Raw genomic sequence first — 18,293 nt, 5'->3', positions numbered from 1 at the left:
AAATCTCTGCCTCCAAAAAAAAAAAAGCAAAAAAATTTGCATCTCTGTAATGCGAGCAAATGAGAGCTCGCATTCGCGAAATGCGAGCTCTCTTGAGCTCGCATTTCACGAATGCGAAAACCCCCCCGACAGAATTCCTCGCCACAATCACCCCTTTTGTAGAATTTTTTTAAAATTCATCACAAACTTAGAAATTTCTCCCAAGGTTATCAGACAAACAGAAATGATGCCAGTCAGATATGTATTATCTAGTACTATATACTATACTTTATAATAATTATAAAATATAAAAAGTATAATGAGTCTTTATGGTTAGTGTAAGTAAAAATTAATCTTAGTTTTTATGATACCAATATTGCCCTTGACACTAATAAATGGACAGATTATATTGTATTTCCTTAATAATTAATAAGAATTATGCTAATAGTTACAAAGAAACATTTCTTGAATTCCGGTGATTCTGGTGAATTAAACCAAAAAAAAAAAAAAAGAACAGCCAATTCATTGCATTTCATCAATAATTAATATCAATTATGCCAACAATTACAAGAATGAAAAACATTCCCTTGAGTTATAGTGAATTAAATCAAAAAAAGAACAAATTTTAATTAAAAAATATGGTGAATCTTAGTAGTTAATAGTGTAAGCAAAAATTATATTAGTTTTTATGATGCCAAAATTACATCCCTCTCTAATAAATGGACAAATTGCATTGCATTTCATTATTAATAAATAATGAATTGGTACTATGAGTCTCTTAAAAAGTGCCATAAGTCTTTTTATTTTTTGGATACAAGTAAATTAAGCCTTAAGAGCACCTTTTTAGTATGAATATATTAGTATGGAGTAAAAAACTTTAATACAAAATATAAATAGGAAATGGTAGGCAAAGGGTTTTATGTTGGGAAGTTTATTTATTTAAATTGCAATAAAGATTAAATTTAATGAACTTTATAAATCGTATTCTTGTAACAACTAACAGTATTAAACAACAATTTATGAATATTATATTCATCAATGCCAATCATAATAATAATTGCAAAGGTGAAGCATCCCTTTGAGGTACAGTGAATTAAGCCAAAAAATAAATTTTTTTTTTAAATTTCAAGGAGTACTTCAATGGTGAATAAAAATATATCCAAGTTCAGTTTGACTATTATATAATAAATAGCCTTAACGTCTAACAATTTTTAATTATATAAACTCTATAATCATAAAACAAGTCATCAGTAAGAAATACAATTAAGTTTCACTAAATCAAAACATTTCTCTTCAAAGTTTAAGCTATTTAAATTCGAACAATAGAATTTCAATATATTTATATGCTATTATAATTAGAATGATCATTTTACAATCCACCGTTAACAAAATAATAATAATAGTAATAATTAGAAAACCTCACTATAACTGATAAACAATTCATAGAATGACTTAAAAGGGAGTATTCAAAAATAAAAAAATTTAAACTCAAATGGCATAAAAAATAACATTTAGGTAATCTAAATTTAACCAAAAGACAAAAATATTGTGCTCTTGGAACAAAGAATGATTTATTGCTTGTGCATTTGTATTGGTTAGAGCTAACTAAGTTCAGAAAAAATATAAAATAATATAAATATTAAATATCCCATTTGTTTGTCTCAATTACATTTATCACTTCAAAATAATAGATTTTTTAAAAAAAAAATTTAAAAATCTAGAAGCATCGTGTTCACGTGCAAAGCACATGCTCCATTACTAGTACAACATAAACCATGGGCGTATCAATATTATTGAACCCCACCTTTCCTGTTTGAGGTCATCGGGGGAACCTCAGCCAGCACAAGCAAATCCACCCCGCAGCAGCTTATGCTACCATGTTGACATCTAAGGTCGAAAATGTTTCTCAGTATATGAATGCATAACAATGCAGAGAGAGAGAGAGAGAGAGAGAGAGAGACCAACAAAGATGGACAAAGGAAGAAGGAAATGAATATCAGTCTTTATCACAACTTAGACCAGAAAACCAACCCAATATCACAAAATCTACTAGCAATAATTTGTGCATAAAGGATTTCATATCAGTACTTTAAATTTTAGAGGGGTTAAAAAAGGTTGCGCAGCAGCCTGTAGCAGTGGTTTTCTAATCTGATTTCAAAATGGATATTTGTGGAAGTTGCTGAAATTTTTGGAGATTCAAAAAAAAAAAAAAAAAAGGTTACAAGCCTCACTTTCGATAATTCATAATGAAAATGAATTCACAGATATTAACTCAAACAAGAAATTACATAACGTAACAAAAAATATTTCTGCTTCTGTTTTCATGGAATAGGTTTCAAACAGAGACAGAATACTCTGTTAACAAAAGACTACAGCACCGAAATATTCATTGTTCAATTTCAAAGGAAATAATTAGCATGCCACTTGATTTGGTTAATTTAGGTCCAAATCCAAGTTGCATATTCTTCAATCGCAGACAAGGGATGCTAGTTTTACTCCACTACATTGGCTTTCCGAGAACTTTCCTAAAAATGCCATTCTATTATGTACCTAAAGATGAACTGATGAACGTACATCCATCCCACCAAGAAGTCCGTCCTTTCCCTACCAGACATTAACAGAAAGTCGCGTTTAGGTGTTTCGCAGTTTGGTCTTATCACAGCCCAAATCATGGAAAGTCTCAGTCAAGGCATTAGATGCAGCATCCACTAAGCAAAAGTGGTGAGAAGGCGAAAGCAAGGATCAAAAAAGGTTAAAAGGAGGAGATAGCATCAGCAATGCTGCGTCAGAAAAAAAATGATTTTAGGGACGCGTGGTTGGAGTTGGATCCCATCTCCAATCCACTGGCACATATTCCTTGAACTAACAGTGGGTGCACATCTAAAGAACAGCAACCAATATCCACCACGCTTCTGAAGCATCCAATGAAAAGCTGAAATGACAAAAGAGTTTTGTTTTGATAGCTTTTTTCAGTAGGTTCTGAACACTATAGAACATTCACTTGAGAATGTAACAGAGATATGCGCAGTCAATGATTTGACAAGAATTGGCATCTTAGCTGAGCCTGTTTGACAATAATGTTTTGCCACTTTATTTGCCCTTCATTTGTTTTTGTTTCCCTTTTGATCAAGTCCAAGGAGTTCGTCCAAGTTGGACAATTTGAAAGTACATAGAACTTTGGTAAGAGTGCTTAGTCTCATGCAACAAAGCCTAATAACTCTTAATCAAGCATGAAGTATTGCGCCTTTTTCAACTTTCCCTAGTAACTGGCCTCTTTAGAGCCTCATCTTTTCTCCCCAGTATGGCCCATCCATGCACCTTTAGTATCTCTTACCATAGAGGCAAAAGAGGTACCGGCTTCTGACATTAATAATTCTTGGATATAGAGCCAAAATATTGTAACCATGTTGGTCATTAGCGAAAAGAGTTCCAAGAAGCATAACACGTATCTAACATAGTTGTTTTCTTCTGAGCATCCATAGTTTTCTTTTCTTCCCAACCTTACGGACATATTTTCACAATGCACATTATTGCCAGCATTTTAACCAGAATCGTGATATTCAGTCTTCAAAGATCATGTACCAGTCCAATAAACTCTCGGCATTCAACATTTTCAGTTTCTAGGTCACTCCGGATCAGATATGAAGAAATAAATGCCCAAAACAGAAGAATTGCTCAGTAAATCAATAATTGTATTCCTATAACTTCATTTCACTTTTTTACACTAATAACTTAAAAAAAAATTTGAATATTACAGGCAAAAATGGGAAGAAAATGAATAACAAAACAAGTGTACAAGTTATGACTACAATACCGGCACTGACACAGGCACAGGCATCACATATTCACTACTGAAACTTATTTCCCTACTTGTTGCAGAGTTCCCTGCAAATGCATACCCTACTCCCAATCCGCCATAATGCAGCGATGCATTCTCACACCTCTGGAAAACTCTAGCAAGGGATGCAGCTTTTCTTCTTGCTCTCTTTGTCCCCGTGAAGAGCAAGGTTTGAAGCAAACCCGCCAATGCAGGTGCTTTCAACACCTTCTCTGCTGCGGCAGCACCACCACTCCGACATAATTCCAGCAGTGCGGCAACTGCATTCTCTTTTGCCCTAGGAGTCCCACATCGCATCATTCCAATTAGACCTGCTACGGCCTTTTCCTCATTTCCAACTGCTTCAGCCCCAATTGGTTGCCTAACAATCAGGGCCAACGCACCTGCTGCTTCTTCAGCAACACCTTCACATCCCAAGGCTCCAACTAAAGCAGTAACAGCACCTGAATCTATCATTCTCACGCAATTATCTGTATGAGTAGACAAATTAAACAGAGCAGTTACAGCATCCTTCTTTCCTCTGGGTGTCCCTTCTCTTAACAGCCCTGCCAAGGCTTCAACTGCACCATCTTCTAATGCTATTCTCTTTTTATAGTCATGAACAGCAGACAGACTGAATAAAGTTGCTGCAGCATTTTCCCTGGCCTCTGTAGTGCACCCAAATTTAAGAACACGAACTATAGATTCTAGACATCCATCTTCATCAATTATTCTGCTTTTGTTCTTATCATAAATTGACAAATTAAGCATAGCAGTCACAGAATTCTCTTGTGCAACTGCATCAGGAGAAGAAAGCAGCTTTTTCAAGTGAGGAATAGCACCAGCTTCTGCAACATAAGCTCTGTTTTCTTTTCCATTTTTCGCTAGCAGTCTTAATTCTCGTGCAGCAATAGTTTTTGCACCCTCGGATCCATTTGCCAGCTCCTGAATGAGAACACGTGCAGTGGCCTTATTGGCTTCAACTGTAGCCTTGCTAGGTGAAGTAGCTGCAATTATATCACAACAAGGATCGCCATGCTCTGGTGGATCGCATGGAAATCCATGTGCAGAACACCACTGCATGATTAAATTTCTGAGTGCCCTATTCGGCACAAGCTTAGTATGAACAAGCATTTGCCCTGTTTTCGGGCAAGTACAATGCCCTTCCTCCATCCATCTTGATATTGAACTCCGATCATAGGTCTGGCCAGTTGATATTATCACAGGATCCCTCATCAAATCTAATGATATGGGACAGCAAAAGTCCTTTGGGATTGTAATAAACGTCTCAGCTATCTCTTGAGTAAGCAATCCCTTTTTCAGTTTCTTATGCTTCCTGATCCTCATTTGTACTTCATCCTCCTCAAATCCAAACAACAGAAACCTACAATAACGTGTCAAGGCCACAAATCCATTCAATACAGAAGCTGTGGGCTCAATATCCCCATCATGATTTGCAATCTGCTCCTCCAAAAACTCAATCTCCATTCTACCACTCCTAGCATCTCTAATCCCCAACTTTTCGACAAAAAATGAGTACAGTTGAAACCGATCAGGTATATATCCACACTCAAATTCATTCAAGAATGAATAGAGTTTCAATCTCAAAGTTTCATCACTTCTATCAATGAACAATTTAGACTTTCTTGACTGTTTCTTTATTAATTGTACTTGTTCAACAACATCATCAGGCAAATTCAATCCATCCAAAGGAAGAACATCCAAAAGGGTGGAAATTTCTTGACTCAAATCGTGGAAATGACCAGAAATCGAATGGTTTTGAAGTAAAAGCCATAACTTACTCGATTGCAGGCAATATTCAAGAAGAATCTTGGACCTGTAAAGAACAAGGTACAACTCCTTGAAGCACAAAACAGCTGTAGAAGGCAATATTGATGAAATCCCAGATGTAGAATCCATCAAACACTCAAGAAGAACCGCGAAAACCTCAATCTTTCTGACCAGGTTCCGCGAATTCTTCCGCTGAAACGACATCGTCTTGTTGTTCAAAGAAAATGTTGAAATCAGCTCAGATGATATTCCTGTCAAAATTACCAATAATTTCTCCTCGGATAACTCCACCGGCGCCAATAAAGCCTCCAGTGACGGCGTCCTCCGTCGCCGTAATGATGAGAAGACCGCTGCTGAAGCCATAAACCAAAAAATCCAGAATTTCTTCCAATATAATCCAAAATATGAACAAATATTGGTAGATTCAGAGACCCTTTTCAATCTTAAAGCTAATATGAAGATCAAAATCAAAACTTCAGAACCCAAAAGAAAGCTGTACTCAAGAATTAGTCTCCGTGTGTGTTTGAGCGTGTCTTGGTGTGTGTTTGGATAGCAAATAATAAATGAATGGGTCGTGTTTGTACTGATGCCTCCACAGACATGGTGGAAGAAGGAAGTTTTCTTTATTGCCTATATTTATAATTTTTTTGACTTTTTAGTTTTAATTTTTTTTCTTTGGTGAGGTGGTAATTGTGAATCCGCGTAGGTGGAAGGAGGAGAAGTGGAAGAAGCGAACGGAAAGGAAGAAAAAGGGCTGTATGTGAGTGTGTGTTGTGTGTGAAATGGAATATTGACTGAATTTCAGATGGAAAATTTATGACTCTGTTTCCTATTTGGGTTTTTTTTTCTTTTAATTGTAATAACTTATTTCACGATAATGTCTCTCTTCCTCTAGGAATTTCTCGGCAGCCTGGATGAAAATGACATTCGTTTTGTCTTAGCTTTGACGGATTAAATTATGCATCTTTGAGTCCACTCATCAATTTCCTTTTTCCACTCTTACAATTTTGCCATTTGGTGTCCGTATAACTTTATATGAACATATTGTACTTAGGCACTTGAGTCATGACTTTCATATCATAATTTAGTTCCAACAGGGTTCTATGTTTTAATTTGCATTGTCAAACATTAATACGAGAACAAGGGTATATATATATATATATATGTATGTATTTCGACATCATGACACAAATTCACAAAATTTAACTTTTTATTTAGAATTCAATGATGATTTGCATGATAAATTTATGTTGTAATTGATTTTTATGTATTTTATGTTGTTGAACATTACAAGCATATGCTGGGTTATAATTGAGTCTATGTATTTCATGTTGTTGAACCTTACAAGAATAGAGTTACGTATGTCGTACGAATATATGTAAAACTACACATTAATATGGATAAATTCTTTCAACTTTCATACTACTTCAAACTTGATTTGATGATTTAAACGAAATTTTACTTAATAAAGTGTGTTTGGCGTACTTAATGTTCTCGGCAAGTAAAGACTCAATAGTGTTTGCATAGTAAATTATTTACGTAAATTTATTACCTTGCATCATAAATATATTTTCTAATTACTTTTTTATCTTATATATATCACATCAAAAAGGTATTACATTATTTTTCTCAAAAAAAATTATCCCAGATAATCTCCTATCCAAACATTATGTTTTTATAGCTAAATGAGAAATATCTTAGTAAGATATGCATGTCTGTATCATTACTTTACAAATATAGATTTGTAATGGCTTTGCAATTGGGAAAATGGATGTTTTATGAAAAAGTGCCCTTTTGGGTGATTTTTTTTTCTTTTTTAGGAAGTATTGTGATAATTGGGTGGGGATCGTTCAATGTTTGTGGGTTATTTCAGATGGTTATGATGATAACAAGTTGCAAGGTAGGGTATTTAGTAGTGGATGCTGATCTGTTGCTATGATTTCATGGATTTATAAGTAATACTTTCTACATATGAATTATGATGTATGCTTCTAATCTATGGTTAGAAAAGTTTTTGAGAGGTGAAAGAATTCCATGAGCATCATGATCACTCCATGTAAGATAGTATATTAGTCTTGATTGTCATTGAGTATATTGACATTTTGAAGTATTAATTAGTAGCTATTTCCACTTAAAAAGTTTAAAGAAAAAAGGTTAGTTCAATAGTTTGCTTTCTAGGGCAAAATAATTCCAATGAGATCTACTCAATGTAGGAGGACAGCTATCCAAGGAGAAAAGGGTTGAAGGGGAAAGAAAACAAGAAGATAAAGTAGTTAACTTTAAAAAAATTTGAGTAATTTTGACGTAAGTCAAATAAAGTAGGTCAATTAGATCGCTTGGGGACAAGTATAGGCAATTTATAGCTTAGTTGCACTTTTGCTGGATGGATCAGTGTAATTGTCAAATTTAGCGGTTAACTATCTTTGAAGGGCAAAATTAGTAGAAACCCTGATCCTGATTTTCCTCTTTGTTCAATATATTAGCAAAAATAAAGACAAAAAAATTGATCTAAAGGAACAAAGACTAACAATTTTTCCTCTGCATTCATATTTGAGTTCTTTTTTTTTTTTTTTTGGCTTGCTTTCAATTGTGTGAAGTTTACAACACGGTGAAAAGAGAAAACTCTCTTGCTTTTCGTTTCTACCTTTCTTTTGAATTTGTTCTCTTTTTCAGGTAGACTTTTATTTAAGGACTGTTGACTGGCCAGTTTTTGTGCTTCTATCTGGCGGTTTGCAGTTTGCTAACTGCTTGAAGAACCCAACAAAGCAGCAGTTAGAAAAAGATTTAAAGAGGCGAATGATTCAAAATCTTTTTCTTTCGCAATTAATTCAAGAGTTGACCCAAAGAAAAGTGGTTTAGCTTAGTGCCATACACTAGACTGCATTGGCAAGGGTTTTGATTTTTCTTGCCTAGTGCAGTTGGCATCTTTTGTTTGTTTGACCCAACAAACGGTTGGCAAAGATCCAAACCAGAAAGTGTACTTCTTTCCTCTGCTAGTTGTACAAAATTTGCTTTGGACAATTCAATAATAATAATAATGCAAATCCAAAGTCTCCTTGGGTTCTGAACACTGTGACAGTAGCTGTATAAATGCACCATTAAAAATTCCCAACAACCAAGCAAGAGTTTTGGACTTGGATCAGTTCCCTCATCCCAGTGGTTGGAAGTGAGATGAGGACGCATCATTATGTTGGTTTTGACTTTATTTATTTTGTTTTTTTTTTTTTTTTGTATGAGCTCTTCTTTCCATGACATGGAGATTTTGCTTTCATGGCCCTATGTGATCTGTGCTCAAGTTCAAAATGGGATTTTGGAAGCAACCAAAATGTTTCTTTGCCTTTAGCCTTCTTTCATGATGAGCTTCAATTATTACTAGTACTTGGAAAGAAGATGCTTCCTTAATATAAAACTAGTATATCTAACATCATGATACAGCATAATTAAATGTTGGATAGTTTGGGGGTTTTTTCCTATTGAAAGATTGTTCCCATCTCTTTCACTCTTGTTTCTTGTTCTTTCCTTCCCAGTTTCACTCACCCACCCAAACAGTTTAGAAAAATACTGGAAAACTAGAGTATCTAACAGAATATGTAGCAATAGTTCGTTGAGGTGGTAATTGGTATTTATATAACCAATTTTTTTTCATACTTAAAGCATTAGACTTTTTCTTATAAGCATCATAATTTCATTGCATTAGATCTGTGTACTAATCACTGAAGATATACTAAGGATGTTTTTCATAAAACTGAAGTCTAAACACTGAAATCTGAAATTCGAAATCTGAAGTTTAAATTCATTAAGTTACTAAATTGTTATGTATTAAATCTAATACATTTGAGTGCATATCATAGTCAGTGATAAATGAATAATTTATCATTTAATTTTGGAAGTAAGTTTTGTTTAGAAAATTCAGTGCCGCTTAATTAATTCAGATGTTCAATTTTTTGTTATTAAACAATCTGAATATGTTAAAATCTGAATCCATTAAATTTAAATACCGAATTGGGTTATCAAACATGGCCTAAAGATGCAACAAATGCAGTAAATATGAAGATCTACGATGGCACTAGATTTGAAAAATTAACAAAGATTGTATTTTCAACCTCCAATATATTCCAAGTTGAGATAAATCACCTTGTTATATAGCTTAGTATCGTTAAATCAATATAAAAGAATATGATTCTCCAAACCTGTTTTTAATGAACTTCAAAGTAGTTAGTTAACTTTTGCTTTTGCATGAAGGTATTCAATAGTGGTTAAGGGGGCCAAAAAAAAACTGTATGGAATTGTGTTTGTGCGAGATTATTACTTCGGCAATCCACAATGTCAAAGAATGAAAAAAAAATTTTTGAAAGGATGAAAGAATGAAAGAATTATGTCATCTTATAGCCCCATGTTCCATATTCGCCACTTGAAAAATGGCAAAAGATTTAGAAAAATGGTTTTCGAGCTCAACAAAACAAAAGTTGCTAGTTCTTTGGGGTGTGGTGGATTCAAGTATTAATCCATGCATTTATGAGAAGTTTCAAGCATCCGCACTTACAGAATGCTAATTTAACATCATTTTCTTTGTTTAACAAGTCATGAAAACTTTGCATAGAAGGTTATTCTGGAAAATTTTTATAATTATTACTGTAATACTATTTTTGTGATATGAAATATATAAGATAAAAAGATAATTAAAAAGATAAAAATGTGATTAAAAATGTGTTTCTGATGTAATTAAAACATTTTTTTCAATATAATAACCTTTTTAAACATATATTTCTTATTTTTGGGCAAGAAAAGGGAATAAAAAAACCAGTTCCAAATATTCAAGTAAGATAAAAGTACTAGGGTTTTTCAAAGGAGTAGCATACCGTGCTTTTTCATGTCATTCTTTGTGCTCGAGCCTCGAGGGTGAGAGTTCATTGGTAATTTTACATAATTTTATATTTGTTCCTCCAAATTCCAAGATTGTATCAGTTGACTGACTCAATGCAATCCTTTTCTTGTTCAGGTCTTACATCAGTTAGGCAAATTCACTATTTGCATAGGAATCCTATGCAGTAATATATTAACAACAGTTGGATGCCAAAAGGAGGCGGCAATGACAGAGATGTGTGGTAAATTGGCAATCAGCTACCCCATTACTCCTTTGCTTAAGATTCATGCGGTGCACAGGATCCGTGTGATTCGACGGTGATTTAGTTTCCATCGATTCTTCGTAATCCTATTGTGTCACTCCCCCTAATATGGGTTAGATTAGAACTAGTAGTAGGTATAAATGTAGGTGATAACAAGTGAAAAAAAAATACCTCATTACTGATATTATAGAGCTTTTTTTTTTTTGTATGCTTATCATTGATAATACTTCCACATACACACATGGATTACTTAGACAAAGACTATTAAGTTCTGTAGCTCCTTTAAGAGTTGATTTCAATGCATCATACCCTCAAAAGCAACTAGATGAAGTTGAAATCTTATGATTAATCTGTGAATGGAAGTAGGGTTGGCAAGCTAAAGAAATTTCTGACATGCAATGGATCAAAATTACTTTGAAGGGTTTTTTGTCTGTTTTTGTAGTATAAAGCAATTTTGATATCAAAATAATAACTAAACGTAATTTTCTTTGAAAAAGTTACTTTAACTTCGAGGTTTAGACGATGAAAAATCGATATTCTGAGTTCAAATTCCACTGTCTCCTCCTTATTTTTTAAATCTCATCTCTCTTCTAAAAAAAATTTGATAAACAAGTAATTCTTTGTCAAACATTGGTAACTGAGTTCTCAAATTCCACCAAAACGCATTACAAAAACGTTAATAACTTGATGATCAAGTGTTTGCTCTATAACGAAGGAGTTTACGCACCACAACAACCAGATTAAATTGGACAAAATTTAGCTTCTGAGGCCATAATTCAATATATATCCAGACTATCCAACCCTTTTTCAAGTCTCAAGTAGCAGAGAGGGGAAGGAACCAATGAGCTTTAGTTCAATGCCACACGCCTATAGCAGTCTCGAGTTCAAACCCTAATCAAAGCCAAATGTTAAAAAAAAAAATAGAGAAAAAGGATGTGAAAGCCTAAAAGTATTAGAAAAATTATTATAGCACTAGGGGAGAATTGGATTGGGAGTAAGATATTTTACATTCAAATCCTTTCACTTGTAAAAAAAAAAAAATTCAATTTTTATCTTTAGGTTATAGATGCATAATCATAGTTCTATAATTCGTTTTCATTTGCAGTTAGGTCTAAGAATTATTATTATTATTATTATTTTGGGTGTGTACCCGGTCAGGATTGGGTTGCTAGCTGGCCTAAATTCATTGAACCATCCGTCACGATAGATACAAAATTTCCAAGTCTCCACCTTCAATCCTCAATGCACCTCATGACTCAGGACAGAAGATCCAAGAAATTTTAAAAAATTCCACAAAACTTTCTAAGGCCACATCGGATTTGAAGGAACGCTCAAGAAACGACCGACATATTTTCAAGGTTACGAGCGTAGACAGCTGAAACGACAAAAAGTAATGGACGTTTCGGTCACGCCACGTACTTAAAACGGCAGTCAACGCTGGACCGTCTTTGAAATATGAATGCTTGGCCCAAAAAAGTCAAACTAGACCAAAGACACACATATATTGGACAATTTCTACAAATATTTAGGACTAATTACACTGATTTAACTATGGCAGGGGCTGCGGAAAGATTTTCGTGTCTGTTTTTTTTGGGATAAAAAAGTAAATTTTAGATTGTTGAAAATTGTCTAACATGAGTTGATTTACATCTCTGCAGGTTAATTGAAATAACGGATATGCAATTTAACAACATTCTTTCGACAAAATTAACTAATTTTCATTAATATGCATGAAAAAAAATTAAAATTATTAAAGTTGGATAGAGGGAGTATCAAATTATTGAAGTAATTTTTTATGTTGTTGTGCTTATAAGAAATAAGAATTTATAATGATTTCTTAACTCCTATCAGGCCAATTTGTTAATGCTTTTATAATTGTATTAGTTAGAAATGGTCATTCATGTCAGTAGGGCGATTATTACACATAAAAAAAAGTTAGTTTTCACATCAATACCAACATTAGTGTGCTAATCAAATTCGAAAGTTTTTCCCTTCAAAATCAATTCCACGAGGTTGAAAAACTTTTGTCCTCAATTCACTTATAAATATTCATAGCACTGTTAGTGCTGATTAATTCGGGTCAAATGAAGTGGTAATCTCTAAAGCTCACCCTCTCATCCAAAACATCATGAGAGGCAAGGGAAGTTTTATATCATACAAGGATTAATAATAGGTTTAAGCTTAAACCACATGATGATTATTGGTGATTTATCCTAACTTAAAACTACATTACAAGCTCAAAAAAAGGAGAAGTCTTACCACACAGCGGATGGTTTATAACCAGGAAGGAGAAAGATTAAGGAAATTTAAGGAATAGTTTAATAAAAGTTTGTGGTTTGAGTGTAACCATCATTTCTAAAATGCCACCATTCGCAAAGAAAATAGAGGCAGTCATTAAATTTTCTTCGGTGTTAAAACGGTAATTGGCTTACTTGCCGTGTAAATTTACTTAAATCCCCCTCCGAAAGTTGGAGAAAAGGTTAACTAAAAGTGCTTTTTTTTTATGGCATTGCTCGGATAAGAATTTAGGGGGGAAAAAAAACATGTTTAGACACCTTCTTAGAATGTTTTACAATCAAGAGATAATTTCAGAAACCTCCCTTGAGGTTTCATGAAATATCATCTAGCTCCCCTAAACGTTTCAAAATCTCACTTAACACTCTTGAAGTGATAGTAAGACCATATACTAATATCAAAGGTGATAAATTGTCAATAATACCCCCATATTTAAATTTTCTGAACTTGTTTTTCTTTCTCTAAATTTTCTACTTTTCTTTAACAATGTCTATAAAAACATACACACATACATACATACATACATACATACATACATATATATATGTATAATTGAATTGCAAATATCAATGAAATATAAGATTTAATCAATGAAATATTCAATGCATTTGGAGAATAATAGCTGCAGGTTCTTTTTTTTTTTCTTCCCTTTTTTGGTGTTTCACAACTTTATTTATTTATTCCTATTCATGTAGAGCGTAAGAGAAATAAAGTAATTGAAACTCCAAATAGTTTTTCAAATTCTGACTTTTTCTATAATAAAATTTTCATATTTCACACCCATAAAAAAAATCTGTGTATTTTGAGTAAATTTTTTGTATGATATTGAAATTGAATTTCATCTATTACTAAGTTTTTTTTGCTCAAATGTATGATTTTACATGCTAATTACCTTCAACGCTATGAAGAGTTTTATTTGTAGAAATGGTTTAAAAACTAGTATTTGTTTTTACCATCTGTTCCTACTGTAAAAGTGACTATTGGCTGTAACATAAAATTTTACCAATTTTCATCTCCTCACTTTTAAGATGGTTCCAATTTAGTACTTTTTTCCCTTGGTTTGTAAAATGTTCATTTTTTTATAGTCTAAGGGTATTAAAGGCACTAAAATAATCTCTCTCCTCAAACATGAATTTTTTAACATTACTTTTGGTTAGAAGAGCTTCCAATGTTATCAAAATGTCAATTCAAGGGGTGCTAAGTGAGATTTTGAAAACCTCAAGGGAGCTAGGTGATATTTCATAAAACCTCAGGGGAGGTTTATGAAATTATCCCTACAATCAATGCAAATATCATCCGACTGTAAATACTTTTGTGCCTAAGTACTTGTAATGTTTCAACAACATAAAAATGTGCCCTTGGAGCAATATCTCTACCAAAATAAAGTGTTTCTAGTCTGAAATATGTTGACATGCACACTTTCTAAAAAAAACTTTGCCAAACAAAAGAAAGTTTGATTAAAAGCACCACGTTATCAAATGGGCAGTTATGCATGCATATTATGTTATATATTGATAGTGAAATTCGAGCAAGATGCCGAGAAGGTTTTGAACTAATAGTTAAAATTGAAGATTCAAAAAGTAGACGTTTCATATTCAAATCTCTTTTTATTTCTTCATTTTTTAAATTCCATGTTCCCTGCTGGTAAAAAAAGAAAAGAAAAGAATTTCGAGCAAGATAATGAATTGTATATGACAACGAATGGGGGAAAAAGAAAACCAAAATACCTACTTTAGATTTAGAGCTCAACTATTTAGGCAGGCTTTGAAATGCCAAAGCCACCATAAGAGACAAATTTTGGATGAATTACCTGGCATGTAAGCCTAAGGCATTAAAAAGTAGTTTAAATCATCACCATCGCGAAACATCAATTTACTTTACCAAAATAGCATCAACAGTTACTAATGCAAACTGCCACTGCTACTTGCGTTAGAAATTTCCTGTCATTTTCCTTGGAAGACATTTTTTCACATCTTGAATGCCAAATGTTTCAAATCCCCAAATGCTTTATATCCTTAGTCAAGATTATTGATGGGGTACAAGTATACAGACCAAGAACGACATAGTAGACCAATTTAATTATGTAGGGTTTAATTTTCTTGTTGAAATGCTTAAGCCCATTGTCAGTCTGTCACAGTAGGTGCCAAATTACTGCCAATCCTTACTTTATCGATATCAATTAGTAAATTATACAAGATCACCATCTCGTTCCAGAGAGCATCAGTAAAATAGTAGTGTGAAATTGTGGCTTCCCAGATTAATCTTGGGAATCCTAACCCTCTTGTTGATCTGACATTTCTGTTGTTGTCCAACTAATGAAGTCGGCTAAAAAATGAGAAAAATCCATGTTGAAATCATCCCTGAGTGAAGCCCAAGTCAAACGCGTGCTTCATTTTGTACTTCACAGGAGTTACCATGCAAAATCATGGAAGATGTAAATCACAAAAATTCTTAGTTATAACGGGGTAAATGTTTGTTTTTAGTGGTTATTTACTCTCTTACAGATAATAAACAAAATTACAAGGCTAATAATAATATAAACAATTTTGTGAAAGCTAGTCAAACAAGTTAGTAGTATTGTCAATAGATGGTTTCATTACATGGGGGGCATAGAAGTGTAGAACCCACTCCGTCTATGGAGGGCTAGAAACTCCTTGTGTAGCAATTATATTAATTGCTTTTGAGGATTTCGTAGTAAACTTTTGTGGTTATTATCATAAAACTAGGAAATTATTAACAAGCCAAAATCTCATGATTTCGGATTAAGAGCCTCCCTGGACTTATTGGAGACAGATTGAGATATTAACTGTGAAGATATTCTCGCATCCATTTAAAAGTTTGTTACTGTACAGTTAAAAGTTTCAATTAACTCACTCAATTTCCAAATCTTAGCAATTCCATCCATTTTAGTTGGGAAGTCTTTTTTATTTACCAGCTAAGATAGAAAGAAAAGCATTGCTTAACATTTTTAATTCAGAAGTTTGGAGGGCTATTTGAAATTTTTATTAATTGAGTGACCTAGACTTTATAGTGACAATATTTTACAGCCTCCAAATTAAACCCCCCTCCAGATTAATTGAGTAATCCCATATTTTCATTCAAATTGTTTTTGAGGAGTAAAACGGCCACGTCAGTCCTATAGTTGAGTTGGAATCTTGAAGCGTAATTGATAAATTTGAGCATTTCTTACGATTGAGGGTTTTTGAATTGTTTTAACAATAATAATATTGTAGTATTTTTTGTACTGCAATGTGAGATAAAAGGATGGTAAAAGAAAATTAGAAAAAAAAGTCATTAAAAACAACAAATTTTATTTCTTTGCAAATAACCACAGCCCATGATAATAGAATGCTCCTAATTCCAAAACCTATCCAGCTTAATAATCAAGAATCCTGCTGGGTTTTCCCAAATGGCATGAAAGAGGCATCAAGAAAAGCATCAGAACAAATTGTTGGGCGAAAGTGCCATTTTGACTGGCTGAGAAGGGCTTGTGTTTCCGCGGGAAAGATCCAGATGAGAATACTTCGCTTTTGGCTTCTGGATTCAAAGTGACCGACCACGGAATTTTCCTATGGTCCAAACTTAATTCGGTGTTCCTTTTTGACGACGAATGATTAAGTCAATAATGCATCATTAATTACTGTAAGTATGTTTAAGGATGAAAAATGACGTCCCTGGCCATCCTATCTGGTTGCTGAAGCATAAAAAATAGGGCTGGTTAATTCCAATAAACCCCTCAAAAAAAAAAAAACTATTTTCTTACCTTTGCCCTCATGAAGGTTAAATTGCACCAATCCACCCCCGATACTGTTGTAATATTCTCAATTTTGGAGAATATTTTTTTAACACATCTCCTAGATGCCATGTTACCTCACATGTATCAACTCTCAAATAGTGTTTTTCGTGAAAAAAAACTTTCAAGAACTCTCGAAATATGCAATCCATACCAATGAGGGGGAAAAAAAAAAGGAGGTTTCCGGCATCAATCTAGAATACAGAGTATATATTTTCCCTCTTTGGCTCTCTTACCATACAACTAGAATCCTTAAATGTCAAAATTTCACTGCTTGAAAATATCAAAATAGTGGCAAAAAACCTACTTTAAGTTCCAACCAACTCAGCAATGATGAATTCCCGAAAACGACGTTATATATATACCAATGTAATTGTTTAGGGTTCATCTTTCATGTGGAAATCTTTTTGCCCATTGTTTTTTTGGTCACTCCATGTGCCAATCTTAGCTTTTGCAATTTAAGATTAAATTATACTACAAGATCATCGTCTCGTCCCAGACAGCATTATAAAAGTACAAGCGTTTGAGTTCACTGTGCAACTAATAAAAAGATATTAAAGAAGAGTTGAATTATGATTTTTTTTTTTTTTGGAAAAGTAGTAGTCTAAAAGTCTTAAATTACTTTATGTTCCATTTGAGATTGCGGTGCTTTTGATAAAAAAGCTCTTTTAGATGCTGAAAATACTTTTGAGGCATTTGGCGAATTATCATCTTATAAAATTAGGAGTAGGGCTTCTGGTGTTAAACGCAGTGTTAACAAAGCTCAAATCTGGTACTTTTACAATAGTTTTCGTGGTCAAAAAATAAAATATTAAATTTAATCATTTTTATCCTTTGTTATGAACTAAATAAAGAGATAAGACATTCAAAAAATTTCAAATTACACATTATCTAATACAACAAGTATTTATTAAATGATATATCTAAATAATATACTTAAAAGAACTTAAGTACTTAGTAAATACTTTTATTAAAAACTCTATTAGTAAAATACTTTTCAATAAGTTACCACAACAGACCCCTTAGTATCTTAATGAAGCTATAGTTTTTTGTTAGGGAAGTAGTGGATAATTCAATGGTACATGAAGTGATTATAAGAAGGTGGGTAGTTGAAACGACGTAATTGTTTTGGAAATAAGGGTGGATTAGGTGGTAGTATAGCGAGAAACCGCGAGTACCTCAATCTGTGTTGCCCACGGAGTCCAAATCCTTGTTTGATCTAACACTTCTGTTATTGTTCAACTAATCCAGCCCACTAAAAATGCACAAAAAGCAAGATGGACCCGAACCAAAGCCCAAGCCTAAGACGTGCTTCATAGGAGAAAGAGCACATTCACGGGACCCGGACAAAATTGTTGTTGGCCCGTTAAACAGCTCACTCTTGGGCCAATTAAAAGAGTCTTGGCTCTGACAATTTGGGGATGAGAGGGTAATTGGGTGAAGTTCATTTCTACTTTTCTCCTCTATCCCTCCTACTTCCTTGCTTCCTCTT

General features: G+C 33.4%; 1 protein-coding gene across 1 annotated transcript; it reads right to left on the bottom strand.

Annotated features, from left to right (window-relative positions):
- Positions 1-3,650: 3,650 nt before the first annotated feature.
- Positions 3,651-6,379, bottom strand: LOC113726212 (U-box domain-containing protein 17). Its single transcript, XM_027249803.2, has one exon. It carries the CDS (start codon positions 5,948-5,950, stop codon positions 3,785-3,787), a length of 2,166 nt encoding a protein of 721 aa, XP_027105604.1. The 5' UTR covers positions 5,951-6,379; the 3' UTR covers positions 3,651-3,784.
- Positions 6,380-18,293: the final 11,914 nt, after the last annotated feature.

This window comes from Coffea arabica, chromosome 2c (assembly GCF_036785885.1).
Source record: "Coffea arabica cultivar ET-39 chromosome 2c, Coffea Arabica ET-39 HiFi, whole genome shotgun sequence".
NCBI lineage: Eukaryota > Viridiplantae > Streptophyta > Magnoliopsida > Gentianales > Rubiaceae > Coffea > Coffea arabica.
Note: the sequence above shows the minus strand (reverse complement) of the source record. Positions and strands in the feature narration are given on the sequence as shown.